General features: G+C 41.9%; 1 protein-coding gene across 1 annotated transcript in view; it reads left to right on the plus strand.

The window, feature by feature from the left end:
* Window positions 1-14,725, plus strand: part of sspo (SCO-spondin) — a 107,534-nt gene that overhangs the window by 72,139 nt on the left and 20,670 nt on the right. The window contains 22 exon segments of the mRNA XM_053342197.1: window positions 166-336; window positions 976-1,203; window positions 1,376-1,475; window positions 1,950-2,008; window positions 2,382-2,534; window positions 2,658-2,824; window positions 2,973-3,118; window positions 3,410-3,630; window positions 3,993-4,157; window positions 4,930-5,145; window positions 5,731-5,898; window positions 6,149-6,283; window positions 8,023-8,260; window positions 8,393-8,545; window positions 8,681-8,727; window positions 8,876-9,046; window positions 9,189-9,365; window positions 10,340-10,495; window positions 10,663-10,787; window positions 11,759-11,898; window positions 12,473-12,519; window positions 12,595-12,828. Of these exon segments, the coding sequence (XP_053198172.1) occupies window positions 166-336; window positions 976-1,203; window positions 1,376-1,475; window positions 1,950-2,008; window positions 2,382-2,534; window positions 2,658-2,824; window positions 2,973-3,118; window positions 3,410-3,630; window positions 3,993-4,157; window positions 4,930-5,145; window positions 5,731-5,898; window positions 6,149-6,283; window positions 8,023-8,260; window positions 8,393-8,545; window positions 8,681-8,727; window positions 8,876-9,046; window positions 9,189-9,365; window positions 10,340-10,495; window positions 10,663-10,787; window positions 11,759-11,898; window positions 12,473-12,519; window positions 12,595-12,828 (3,417 nt within the window).

Consider the following 14,725-nt stretch of genomic DNA (forward strand, 5'->3'; position numbering starts at 1 on the left):
GACTTATAGCTATTTTTAGCTTGGCTTGTCCTCTGTTACACCTTCATTTTCTCTTCTAATTCTTCTATTTTCTGTCTCTATATGTTTTTTCCTCATCTTTTGGTGTGACCTCAAACTGCCACATATGATTTTCTCGTGCCTCTCCTCTCTCATTGCTGCCTCTAGTCCATGGTTCTTGGAGTCCCTGGTCAACTTGGTCAGATTGTGACGGGTGCGCCGGATCGTCCACTCGTACCAGGGACTGTAACAGCCCTCCCGCCAGATTCGGTGGTCTGCCCTGTCTCGGAGAAAGCAGACAGCGCCGCAGTTGCCACGACAACGTTACGGTCTGCTCAGGTCAGTCAATGGATAAAAATTAAGATAGAGTGAGTAAAAAACTGCTGCTGAAGTTTAGCTCTTGTGCAGATGTGAAAATAAATGAAATGGCCTAAAAAGAAACAAGGTTGAGCTCCATCAGTATTTCTGTATGTGTCCCTGCTGGTGAATAGTGACAGAGAAACAAGGTTGCTTAAGTTGAATGAAACTAAAATAAAAGGCCTGTTGAAATAAACTGAACTAAACTGCTCTCCCATGTTCCTGTGCATGCCGAATGATAACAGCAGTTACTGATAAACTCCAAGGTGACAGACTTCTGCACTGCTGTGATAAGCCAACAGGGCCGCAGAGTCAGGGAGGATTCAACCCAACACTTTTCATCAATCATCCATTTCAGGAATGCGTTTTTCCCTCATTTAGACACAATCAGGAGGTTTATTGGCTTTCCACTCCAGCTGTAATAGTGTTGAGTTTCAGCTGATTTCATTAGGCTGACCCACATCTGTTTTCATCTGTGGATCTGTACTTCACCAAAAACCAGTGGGGAAATCTCTCTGTTTTTGTAGTTCTTCTACACTGTCTCACACATTTATTTACTAAGATATGCTGTGTGTTCTGTAATGTTTGTCAAAATATGTACGTTGCTGCTCCCTTCTGCAGACTGCGGTGGAGGCCAGGAAGAATGGCCTTGCGGAAAGCCCTGTCCCCGCTCGTGCTCCGATCTCCATGGCGACACAGTGTGCCTGGACTCCCCCGAGTGCAGCCGGACCTGCGGTTGTCCGGGCGACTCGGTCCTCCAGGACGGAGCGTGCGTGGCGAGGGAGGAGTGTCGCTGCAAGTACCACAACAGCTCTGCTACTGGTGAGAGCCACAATGTGTTTACATGAAGTTTGCAGGTGAAGGAGGTTACACTGTGTGGGTGCATATAATCAATAGCTGTCTGATGTACTAAGACAGTTAGCAGGTTATTGATTTGTTCTCTTTTTATAAATCTATATATTTTTCTCTCTTCCTCTTTCTCTCTTTCTTTCTTTTTTTTTTTGCTTTGATCTTTTGGCAGGTGGTCTAGATTCCAGCAATGCATCATGGGTATGGCCTGGTGGGTCTGATTGGCAGTTTGTAAACCCAGGAGACAGCGTCATCAGTGACTGCAAAAACTGGTACAGCACGACTTAATACTTCTGAAGCATTTTATGTTAAATATTTATGAGTATGAATGCAAATAAACAAATTCATTAAATAAAAATAACATAATAATAATAATATCAATCATCAATCAATCTTTATTTGTATAGCGCCAAATCACAACAAAGTTATCTCAAGGCACTTAACACATAGAGCAGGTTCTAAACCAAACTCTTCAGGTTTTAACTTTAAAGAGACCCAACATTCCCACATGAGCAACAGTGGCGAGAAAAAACTCCCTTTTAACAGGAAGAAACCTCAGGCAGAACCAGACTCAGAAGTGGGCGGACATCTGCCTCGATGGGTTGGGGTTGAGAGGAGAGAAAGGAAGGATAGACGAGAGAAGCACAATGAAAATCAACAATTTCAATTAATGTTAATAAAATAACATTAATGTCATCTATACCTTTCTTTATTTTTGTTCTTTATTCTCTGCCTACTTAACTTAGTTCATGTGAGGCCGGGGTTTTACAGTGTCATTCAGTACCCGGTTGCCACGTCGACGGTGGCTGGAGCCAATGGGGAGCCTGGACCATATGCTCGCTTCCATGCGGTGGAGGAGTCAAGTTCAAGAGACGCCAGTGTGACAATCCGTCTCCTCAGAGCGGCGGGAGAGGCTGCCTGGGAGTCGCTGAACAGCAGAAAGAATGCAACACACATGTGTGCACAGGTACTCAATAAGAGCTGGACTTTTAAAAAGCACACACAATCTGAAAAAACAGGAGTTGATTACTTACTTTACCCTAAATATCATCCTTCTTAGTGAAGTCAAATTGTTTGCATTCACAGAAAAAAGAGTAAGTTACAAAGGGACATGTAGTCCTGACTTAACAATCTTTCTTTATGCTGTATTATAAGTCTCTGTGTGTTTTTGGCTCCAGACTCAGTGGGTCCGTGGCTCCCCTGGTCTCAGTGGTCAGCGTGTTCGGTCAGCTGTGGCGGAGGGCAGCAGTTCCGCTCTCGTATCTGCAGCTCTCCACCCTGCAACGGCCTCAACCGCCAGAGCAAGACCTGCAACACCCAGGTCTGCCTCGGTGAGTCCCTGCTTTCCTCATACTCCTCTGTACAACCCCCGTAGAGCCTCCCTCTCTCGTGTTCCAAAGCTCAAATCCAGTTTTTGAGTGTTTTTGTTTGTCTGACATTGTGTTTTTTGGCAGAAGTGGGCTGTCCTCCTGGCAGGCTGTACAGGGAGTGCGAACGAGGTGAAGGTTGTCCTTTCAGCTGCGCTCAGGTCAGCGGCAGGGAGGGTTGCTACTCAGATGGATGCGAGGAGGGCTGCCACTGCCCCCCTCACACCTACCAACACCACGGACTCTGCCTGCAGGTGAGCTCTCTGCCATCTGTAACCTCTACAGTCTCATAGATTGATGATATGTGCATCTGAATACCAAACTGCAAAAAAGAATCCAAACATTTATAAAGAGCAAAAATGAATGTGCTGTGAGGTTATTATTGTAACGTTTGTGTTTCAGGAGTGTCCGTGCCTTGTGGACAAAGAATTTCTGGCTTCTCTTCAGAGTTTCTCTATCATGCCGGTCTCATCTCTGCTCCTCCATAACATCTCTGAGGGAGTGGAGCTCCAGCCTGGAGAGACACTGATTTATGACTGCAGCTCCTGGTGAGCAGAGGACTTTGGGAATATTTGCAGCCGCACTACATTAGATACTCACACTGCCAATTAAGTACACTGTTTTCTCCTGCTGGCAGATTAGAGAGCATCTGTAGTTCCCAATTTAAGGACTCATTAGGCACTGAGCACCCTGGTTGCATATTAAAATAAAGCACACATCGTGATTACCAAATTGTGGCCTCAAGTCCACATTTCTAACTTTTAAGCTTTCACTTTCCCATCACCATTATTGCTTTATCAACCTTCTCACACTCATATCTCCTCCTCCCCTGTGTTTAGCGGCTGTGAGCACGGCAGGTGGAACTGTTCCTTTGAGTACTGCCCCGTTGACGGTGGTCTGTCACCATGGGGCCCCTGGAGCCCCTGCTCGCTGTCCTGTGGAGGTCTGGGACTGAAGACTCGCTCCAGGGGCTGCACTCAGCCCGCCCCGGCCCACGGAGGGAGAGACTGCCAGGGGCCAATACAGGAAACCACATACTGCCAAGCCCCTGACTGCCCAGGTACAGAGAGTAGTGTACTGTAGGTTTAGTATGTACTGGATAGCTGGGGGTGTTTTGTTTGTAAGTTTGTTTGTTTTTTTTACATTGAATTGAATCACAAATAAATGATTAAGAGTCACATTTGCAGTCATAATAAAAATACTAACTGTGCTCGCACTGATATTAAATTTTTACATGTTGTTGGCAGTTATAGTTGGTCCCACAGAAGAACCAGCACTACCAGGTAAATGACACCTTGATACAGTGTTTCCTATTTTTCCTCTGTTTTGTTTCTTACTATCCTTTTTACAGATATTTTTAATATATGTTTAAATATTGCACACACTGTATAAATAATAATTTTGCTTCTTTATCCTCCATAGACGAGGATTCTGGCTTCTCTCCCTGGTCTCTGTGGAGTCCCTGCACTAAAACCTGCAGTGATGCTCTCAGGCCGGCCACCAAGTCCCGCCATCGACGGTGTATCAAACCTCCCTGCTCTGGAAACTCTCAGCAGGAAAAAGCCTGTAACCTTCCCCAGTGTCCCGGTATGAGCGCTCATATTATCAGCCTCGTCTTGCTGATGTCATATCTTTCCCTTGTATCACTTACTATACAGTAAACATGAATTTTTTCTGTATATTTTTCTGCCTCCTGCCAATCATCCAGCCTTGTTGCTTAGATACAGCAATAGCATCATGAGAGTAGTGATATTATAAGAATGAGAATAGACCAGCTTGTAATATGTAGCATAGGAGACTGAAGAAAAGGAAGTGTTGTTAATCTATTCAAGAGCCACTTTTGAGAATAGACAGTAGTTAATGGTAGAATACTGTAGCTGTTTTGGGCAGCACAAAAAAGACCACATTATTTGTAATACATTTATTTTATTTATACATATTTGTGATTTAGATCCTATGTGTGAAATAGAACACAATGCAAGTCATCTGTATTCCCCCAGTAAAACGTCTCCTCACACAGCAGATTTCACAGAGTGATTGTTTGTGTAGTGGTTTGTAATTATTACCAAGCTTATCTCAGACTCAACAGAACAGGTTTTTAAGTGGCCTGTTTTATTTACTGACCAGCGCATGCATTACTAGAGATTAGTGCAGACAAGCTGTATTATGGAGCAGCTCTTGTGATTAATTCCAATCTCACTGGGAGTTAGTCTGCTGGACTTTGTATGTGAGGTTTATACCAAAGAGTGTGAATAGTATACAACAGAATAGTAGTTTGCACAATGGGAATACCATCCAAAAAGATAGAGTGATTTCCAGCCACTACAGTATGTCCTCCTCCTTTTGTGTTGTATTCCAGGTGGTGGTGGTGACGTATGTGTGGGGCCCGACTGTGTGAAGAGGAACTGCTCGTGGACAGAGTGGGGGGAGTGGGGCTCTTGTTCTCGGTCCTGCGGGGTGGGGCAGCAGCATAGGATCCGAACCTTCCACAGCCCCGGTACCAACGGCTCGTGGTGTGAAGACATCCTAGGAGGAAACCTGGAACATCGCTTCTGTAACATCAAGCCCTGCAGAGGTCAGTGTGTGCAGTCAGACAGCAGTTTTGAGGAAATTGACATGATGTCTTTTACTTTGACATGATGTCTCTTACATTGACATGCTGTCTTGGGCAAAATTATTCAGCAATGTTGTAAAAAAAAAAATTCATAACAGTGAACCATGGTTGAGATAACCAATGGCTTCCTGGCAGAACCGGATTAACTCACAAAGGAGCAGTTTGATTTAACTCAAATATATTTAGTCAAATAATGAAGGCCTAAAACATCTGATTTTAACTTTAACTAATGCAGGTGTTTCATTAAGGTCCAGTTGGTGCAGTTTTAATTCAGTTCTATTTTAGTTTTGGCCGCCATTCCAATGTGTGTTAATCTGTATAATATAAGATAATAGTTTTGTATTCATCAAGTGAGCATACTGTTATCATAACTGATAGAAATGATGTACAAAAATATGAGAATGACACCAATTTTGTACTAAACAGGAATAAGACTTTAATGTTAAGTATATGTGATTTGTTGTACATGGTGTAAAACATGCAAACAAAACTGGTGTATGGTATTTTGTAAGTTTTTGTTTATATTCATATCATGTGCGTCTGTAGTGGATGGAGGCTGGTCCAGGTGGAGTCCCTGGTCCCGCTGTGATAAGCGCTGCGGTGGCGGGCGCTCCATACGCACCCGCTCCTGCTCCAGCCCTCCACCTAAGAACGGTGGAAAGAAATGTGAAGGAGAGAAGAACCAGGTCAAACCCTGCAACACCAAGCCCTGCGGTGAGACAGACCCAACACACACACACACACACACACACACACACACACACACACTTGTTGAGTTTAGATTCCAGTGACCCTAGGATTAGTTCATTCTCTGCACGGACTGCTCATTAATTCAACATATGGTCTTTTATTTCTTATGGTCTCGAAAAGTCAACACAGCTTGTGAACAGCATTGTCGCAGAGGCGAAGAAAATGCCTGCAGCATCATGGGAAAATTCATGACCTTCTGTTTGTATATTGTCAGATGAGAAAGGGTGCCCGCCGGGCCAGGAGTTCGTGTTGTGTGCCAACCAGTGTCCCCAGCGCTGCTCAGACCTCCAGCAGGGCATCGAGTGCCAGGGCAACGCCGAATGTCAACCCGGCTGTCGCTGCCCTAAAGGTACTGAAGCCCCCATCATTTTATAACAGATAAGACTGTGGGTGTGTGTGTGTGTGTGTTCTTTTGTATATCTGAAGGATTCTCTGCTAAAGGTTCTGTTAACTGCTGGAATTCAACAGATAAGCTCCATATACCACTGCTGTGTGTGTATGTGGATATACTAGTGTGCATCTAAATTAGCCTTTGTGCTGTTAATCTAAAACTAGCAATCACCAAAGTCACTATTGCAGGAGCTAAAAGTGGATTTCCACATTTCTATATTGTTCAAATATACATTTTTAAAGGGTCCGTTCACCCAAATTACAAGCATACATATTATATAATTTATATTTTAGTCTATTTAAATGTTTCTTTTTGTTAACAAATCCTATGAAAAGAGCCAAAATCAACAATGAATTTACCCTATAAGTATCATTTGTGCATTTGTGTATAGTTTGTGCCGTGTAGTCAAACACACACAATACAGAGGCTTGTGTGTGACTTGTGTACTTGGTTCATAAATGGGAATGTGGAAGTTGTCTCTTATCAATTTAGGACCAGTTTAGGACAAGAGGAGGACATCACTCTTTGTTTATTAAATGTTAACAGTAAACTAAGGCATTGTTGTCAGACAGATAGATAAAGAAGGAATGAGCTGAGAGTACAAGTGAGTCAGACAGAGAGAGAGAGAGAGAGAGACAGAGCAGCGGTGGTCAAGGAAGCAGTTAGAGAGTGAAAAAAGAAAGAGAGCAGCAGTAGCAAGAGGTAATGAATGAGATAAATAAAGCGTTTTCAGATTGTTTCACAGCCATTAAGTTCTGAAGCAGAAATAAACACTCTGCAGATGTTACACAAATGTTACTGTGGAGACAAATGCTCTAAGTTCCCTCCTCTGCATTTCTCCTTCTCAATCACTCCAACTCACGCAGCAGTAAATGCAAAGAATAAGACAAATCTGTGATGTTGTTTCCATATGCTGCGTCTCTAAATGCTGCCATCATAATTAAACTCCTCATGGGTCTTATTTGCATGATTTACCTGCTTCCTCAGATGTGCTGGAAACACAAACACAATGCACAACAGGGACTTTTAACTTCCAAGTTTAGTCCCTGAGATCAGTTTGTCAGGGACCAATGGACCTGGAACTTTTCACTCTCAAGTGAGAAAATATTTGCTCTCACATCCTTCTCAATACAATAATAGTCATTGCAACTTAATTTGTGTAGCTTACAAGCACTGATTACTATTTTTTAGAAATAATTTTCCACAGGCCCCACTGGAACTACTTCCTACAGAAAAAATAGTGCCTTTGAAAACGAACCTTTATTTCCAGAAGATAAATATTGCAGTTCAGCTTTTTAAATATAATTTTTTGAATCTCAGAGACAGATATTTCAAATCTGGACAAATAAAAACCAAAACCCATCTGCATCACTTCTGGCAAGAAACTATTAGAGGTATATGAGTTCAGACTGATTTTAAAAAGATGACAGGAAATGGTGAGATAAAGAGATGAAGAATGACATACAACAAAGATCTCCTACGAAATGAGAACTGGGGGCGTTGCAGTTCGTAGTTGGCAACTTCACCCCCCCCCTAAGTCATCACAGTGCTATTTTTTGCAGCAGCAGCTGGTTAAGGTCAGGGAAGTGACTGACTGTAATGAAATGACATCTAATAAACCTTGACACACTCCTCATCTCCTTCATTCAACATAACTGTGTATTTGTGTGTGTGTGTGTGTGTGCGTGCGCGCGTAGGCCAATTGCAGCAGGATGGCGCGTGTGTACAGCTGTGGCAGTGCGACTGCGTGGACTCACTGGGGCAGGTTTGGGCGGCCGGCAGCTGGCATCAGGTGGAGTGTAACAACTGCAGCTGCTCTGACGGACAACTCCTCTGCACCAATCACAGCTGCCAGCCCATCTGCACTTGGAGCTCCTGGTCCAGTTGGGCGTCATGCAGCGTTTCCTGTGGGCAGGGCCAGAGAACCAGATACAGGTAAGGAAAAGAAACTAACTCCTTTTTTGTGGTTGTGGAATTTCACAAACTATCAACCACCCTTTTCACAGATATATAAGTTCCTTTTCCTTGTACTTTATTTTGAAAGGCATCCACTTATTTGTGTGTCAGATCTCTTGTCTCAGAGACCGGGGGGACAGATTGCCATTTTGAAGAAGTCCAGCGTAAGTCCTGCGATCCAGGACCCTGCCCACCTCTCTGTCTCCACGATGACAAGGAACTCTATGTGGGAGACACCTGGCTGCAAGGAGAGTGTAAACAATGGTGAGACGCATGCACCCAAACAGAGGGAAATAATATTTGGCTGATTATGTAAGGGGTTTGCACTGGAAAGGAAATGAGAATTTAAGTGATTCCATTTTGCATTTCAAACACTCTCTAATTTGTTTTGCCTCGCAGCACATGCACTCCAGAGGGAGATTACTGCCAAGACATCGACTGCAGAGGTGGGCCACATTTATTTTAATGACAAAGAATATATACAGTAGGCCAGGACACCTTAGGAAATGTATTTACTGTTTACATGAGAAGAAAAAGCTTATACAGACAATATATTAAAAAGATAAATGCCAAATAGACTTGTGTTTGTTCCAGTGGATGGTGGTTGGACCCCGTGGTCGGTGTGGTCTGACTGCTCAGCGACCTGTGGGCGGGGCACGCAGGTTCGAACCCGTGCCTGCATCAACCCCCCACCACGAAACAATGGATCTCACTGTGAGGGACCAGAGAGAGAAACCCAGGACTGTCAGATTCCTCCTTGTCTGGGTTTGTATGGCTCAGAAATGCCAGAATTTATTACTGTATAATGTTTTATGTGTATGATATTTATAATTATATGTATTGTCTTCTAAAATTAAAAGTTTAGTCAAAAAACAGTTAAGTACATTATTGACTCGCTTGTCTCCAGATGACCTTTGTCCCTGGTCGCCATGGTCACCATGCTCCCGGAGCTGTGGCGCAGGGTCCGTGGCGCGCCACAGGGTGTGTGTGTGTGAGGAGGGAGGAGACGCTGCCTGTCCCGATGAGATCGAGGCAGAGAGGAACAGAGAGGAGACCCAACTGTGTTACAAACAACCCTGTCCAGGTACACACACACACACACACACACACACTACTCAGCCAGATAGCACAGAGCAGTGGTGTGTACTGTACATCAAAAGCATTTTAATTTGGTATTTTTTATTTAATTTTTGGTATTTTCCATTTTCAGCAAACAATTATATATATTTACAGGGTATAAAGCTTTTGAAGGCAGTTCAATGAGCAGTTCATTAAAAAGAATAGGGTACATCTCACACAGCAAAGTAAGTAATTATATTTAAAGGTTGTAAGCAAGATCATGTTTTTATGCTGGAAAATATGCCTAAATTCTAGTGTACACCTCAATACATTATCATATTTACTATGATAACAATATGTGTAAAGATAACTGTCACAATCTTTCCTAATGTGTGCTCACTTGTGTTTGCTAGTTGATTACTCCAGGACCAGAAGTGTGCATGTCTTGACTGGAATTGGGGCTGAATGCTTAGTTTAAATTTATGGTAGATGTCATAATCTACTGAAACTACTCTCACCCAATTTATATGAAATACACGTAATATGTATATTAATTGAATAATGTGATAGAGGTACATTTAGTTTAGTTTGAAATTCAATATTTTCCTAACTAAGGTATATTATCCAGAGCTGAACTGGTTAATAGAACTATTTGTTGTTGTTAGAGATCATCATGGTTGCTTATTTAGATGTACCTTAGTAGCTGATGCTTGTAAGCCGAAATGAGCTTTATATTGATTGTAAGTGTGTATAAATAGCTTCATTATACACTTATAAACTTTGCCATACATTCAGCATCACTAGTCCCAGCTGCAAAATACTATCGCCTACAGGGATAAATAAAACTCTATTGATTGATATCTATTTAAAACCACTGGGTCACACAAGCACAAGTTCAAGTGCTGCTTCACATATACTAAGTGAATCACAAATAACCGTTAAGTGGTTGTTTAATCCTCTAACGCGGCTCCAGATTGGTTGATTTGTCTTCTCTTGCAGGTTGTCCCATGTCAGAGTGGAGTGTTTGGTCTGAGTGCTCCTGTGTGTCTCAGAGGCAGCAGCGCTACCGTGTGGCTCTGTCCCCCGCCACCAGGGGACAACAGTGCACTCCTGTCGAAACGCAGAGCAGGACGTGCAGCCTCAGTCAGTGTGATGGTGAGTCTTACCTTTAAGAACACACAGGCCTGTTTGTGATGGTAAATAACTAGAGCAGCACCAAAACTGACACCCAGGGAATAGAAGACATATTTTGTGTGGCTAATTTAGTGCATGAATGTGAATTGTTTTGCGTCTACATCATGTTTTTTTTCTCTTCTTTGCAGACTGTGAAGCCCCCTTCGTGTACTCAGAGTGTGGTGCTCCCTGTGAGAAGCACTGTGCACTGCAGGGCCGTCAAGATCTGTGTTTGGGTGTTAAAGAGTGTACACCTGGCTGCTACTGCCCACAGGTGAATTTTAGTATATACAGGGTACAGAACTCATGAATTCTTCTGCAGTCTTTCAACATTATCATGGAATATGAGACAGATCTTGATACTGCTGAGGCCAAATTCTTGATTTCTGGTCATTGAGGACAAATGTGAATGAGACTAAGAAATGCAAGTTCACAATCCCATTGAGCTGAACTGAACATTCTGCTATATATTGAGAATATTTTTTGCACTTCACATAGATCAAAGCAATAAAAAGTCAGTGTGTGTTCTGGTCTAAAAGCGCTGCTGCTTCTCCCAACTTCCCCTCTCATTTCAAACTTCACACTTTCAATGAAGGTGTGAGCCTCACAGAGCGTCATCAGACATTTTGAAACATTCTTCTCCCGATTTTTGCATTAACAGCACTGTAAAAATAGCTTTCTAAAGTCAGGGCCCTGGAAAAGAAGTAAGCATCAGTTTTAATGTATTTATCATGACTGATGTATGAAACTAGAGTGGAAATATACTGACGTGATTTTAGAGAGTTATTTATACTGTGCTACATTTTGCTGTTAATACATCACTTTGATACTAGTTGTGATGACATTTTTTATAATGTTGTTTGGCCCAATTCAGTTCCAGCTTTGATTTATTGCAAAGCCTGAAAAATCCTCTCTGATAGACATTCATCCAGCAGCAATGAGTGGAGGTAATGGAATATGGAACAGAAAGCGGAACGTACCAGTAGTAATCATCATTCATTCACCAGCAATGGGTTACTATTGAGTTATGTATCATTGAATATTTAAGTGATTATGAGCTGCTCCATAAATGCTTAATATATTTGAAAACGGGCTGTGTTTGCCTCAGTCAAAGTTGCCAACCAGTCTGTTGCCTCCAATCCTTGTTCTATTGTCACAAAGGGGAAGAAGTGAAAGCTTTAACCCTGCCAGACTATGAACAAAACAAAACAAATGTTCTTTCTTGTGAATTATGTTTCTTTCCAGGGTCTGCTGCAGCAGAATGGTAGCTGTGTTCCTCCAGAGGAGTGTGGCTGTATCTACCTGCAACACCAAACTTCTGGACAAACTCCCACACCTGTCACTGTACCTCAGGGAGCCACGGTCACCATAGGCTGCAGTACCTGGTTAGACCTGGGCTTCTATCTACATACTACTACTACTACTACTACTATTAATACTATTAATACTATTACTACTACTACTACTACTACTACTACTACTACTACTACTACTATTTCTATTACTATATCTACTATTAGGCTACTATTACTATTACTACTACTACTAGTAGTAGTAGGGTCAATGAAGTCTGTGCAGAGCAGGAGTGATGTGTTCTGGGGGTTCTGGTGATGATACGAATGACTTTAGAGAAAGACCAAGGAGAAGGGAATTACAGTAATCCAAATGGGATGTAATCAAGGTGTGGATAACAATAGCAGTTAGACAATTGAGATGTGCCTAATATTTTCTGTAACAGTCTAGCAGTTTGATCTTTCCTGGAAAGAAATGATAGTCTGGGAGCCAGTAGTTTGAGAAAAACTTGTTACTATCTAATAGTAATTCTATTTGAATTGTATTATGGATGTTTGCCATGTTTCTGGTTTTATGCACTGTTTGTTTGCCCTCTGCTTATCTGTTTGTCTCTGAGATTAATGAGTTTGTTGTTATTAATTGCTTGTTGGCTGTTTTGTCCTCCAGCCTCTGCCATGATGGGACTTTGCAGTGTGACATGAGAGAGTGTGAAGGTAAGTAAGCAAAGCAGAGTCATAATAGTGATACAAAGAGATCTTTCATCGTCTTGTTTTTGTGCCATCTTTCAGTCATCCTCAGCGAGTGGTCAGAGTGGACTCCCTGCTCTCCCTGCGTACCCTCCTCACAGAACAGCACCTTTCCATCAGAGGTCAACGGAACTAAAATGATCTCGATCCAGAGGCGTTTCCGAGGCTGTTTAGACCTGGATTCTGGCCTCCCAGTGTCCGGAGACCAGGAGGAGAGCCAATGTCAAGGGCCGCTGGTAGGGGAGAGACTGTGTCCAGATCCTAACATCTGTAGAGGTAATGGTATTCTCCTAAAACAGAGTCACCCTTATCTAAAAAATCCAGAAATTCAGTCAGTTCCTCAGTCTGCCTCTGTCAAGCTCCAGTTCCTCCTTTAGCTCCACAGTGAGGGAAAGTAATGAACGGGACAGTTTTACTCCCTTCAGTTAGTTGCAGCAGTTTGACATTTTGCTCCCATCAGAAGATCGTATGCAGACAAAGCAGTGAACTAGTCAGAGTTTGACAAGCATGGCACTGTAGAGAGAAATGAATTACAGATTGGGTCAGGGAGTGACTGCCGTGATGAGATGCCTCCTCTGCCCTTTCTCTAGAGACAAGTGGGACTCAGTTTCCTGTCAGAACATGAGCAGAATGCAAGTTGATATGTGTAGCACCTTTTAACAAAAACGCAATTCATAACCATTTACATAAAAAAAGACGTTGAGATATGAGAAGAAACATAGGGCAATATAAAAAGAAGCATATAAATAGAGTCTAAGCAGAATAAAATGGAGAATGCAGCTATAAAGGCATACAACAGAACAAACAGGTACAGTGCAGTGAGAGGTTTAAATAAATCACATCTAATTTAATGAATATGAGAGTGGTTTCAATTTATATAAAATGAGAATTTAAACGTATTTCAAGTTTCATTAAAGTTTGTTGCAGGTACATGGTGCAGAAACTGAACCCAATGCTGCTTTTTCCATGTTTACTTTTGATCTTCTGGACAGAAAGCAAACCTGTCTCAGACCAACTGAGAGGGTTGGGTGATTCAGAGCATAGCAGGAGATCAGAAATACATGTTGGCTCTAAAATATTCATTAAAAACACACAGAAAGCCTGTGCAGAGAGCTGAGAACTACTCTGATGTATGCTTCTTACTTGGACTTAGTGAGGAGTCCAGATTGTGGATTCAGGTTCTGCGCTCCCTGCTGCTGCTTGGTCAACTCTTTAAGACACCTATAAAGACACTATTGCAGTAGTTTAGCTTAATACGCATAAAAACATGTACATACAGCTGGGTGATATGGTCAAAATCAAATTTTTTACCAAATAACTCTATTGATATTGCTTTCACAAGATATTATACAATGAGAATAAAGTTCAAATAATGACATCACTTTACTGTAATGGAGCCTTTGAAGCCAGCAAAAGACAACACGTATGCTTTATAGTTATATTGTAATATCAAAAATCTAAGATATCTAATCTCATATCAGGACATATATATAATATATTGCCCAGCCAAACATGGACATGTTTTCTTCAGAGTCAATAACTACACCAAGATTTCTGGCTTGTGTAGAGATTATGTTAACATGTGGAGTTTGAGATAAGGCACCATAAACAACTATTTTAAATGTACTGTTTACCAAAGTAAATAGTGGCACATTCATTCATGGATTTATTCAGTGCACTTGCTTACTTTGATGGAAACACTATATTGATTTGCTTTGTCTTATCTGCATCGTTATGTTAAGATATTTTCCAGTTGTTTTTTTATCATCTCAGCCGAGGGGATCATATAGATGTTGAATAGAGGAGGACGCAGAATGTATCCTCGGGGAACACCACATGTCATTTTTATCTTCTCCGATGTGTTATCACCATTTGACAGAAAGTAGTCTCTATTCTAAAAATAAGATTCAAGCCATTTTTAGGACTGTGCCACCCTGTTCTCTCTGTGTAGCAGCAACTGAGGATAACTGATTATATATAGGAGGAACAGCTCGATTTGGAGGATTTTTTTTTCAACCTTTTTTCTGAGAATATTTACTGTGTGTCAGTTCACCCCTGCCAGCTTAAATGAATAGTCACTCTCAGTAGATAGTTTAAGAGCTTGCAATCAGTATCCTTAGTAAAAGAAACGGTATTGTGCATCCCCTGCTGCTCTATTCTCATTACTCCCCAA

The sequence above is a fragment of the Scomber japonicus genome, chromosome 21 (genome assembly GCF_027409825.1).
Source record: "Scomber japonicus isolate fScoJap1 chromosome 21, fScoJap1.pri, whole genome shotgun sequence".
In the NCBI taxonomy this organism is placed as follows: Eukaryota; Metazoa; Chordata; class Actinopteri; order Scombriformes; family Scombridae; genus Scomber; species Scomber japonicus.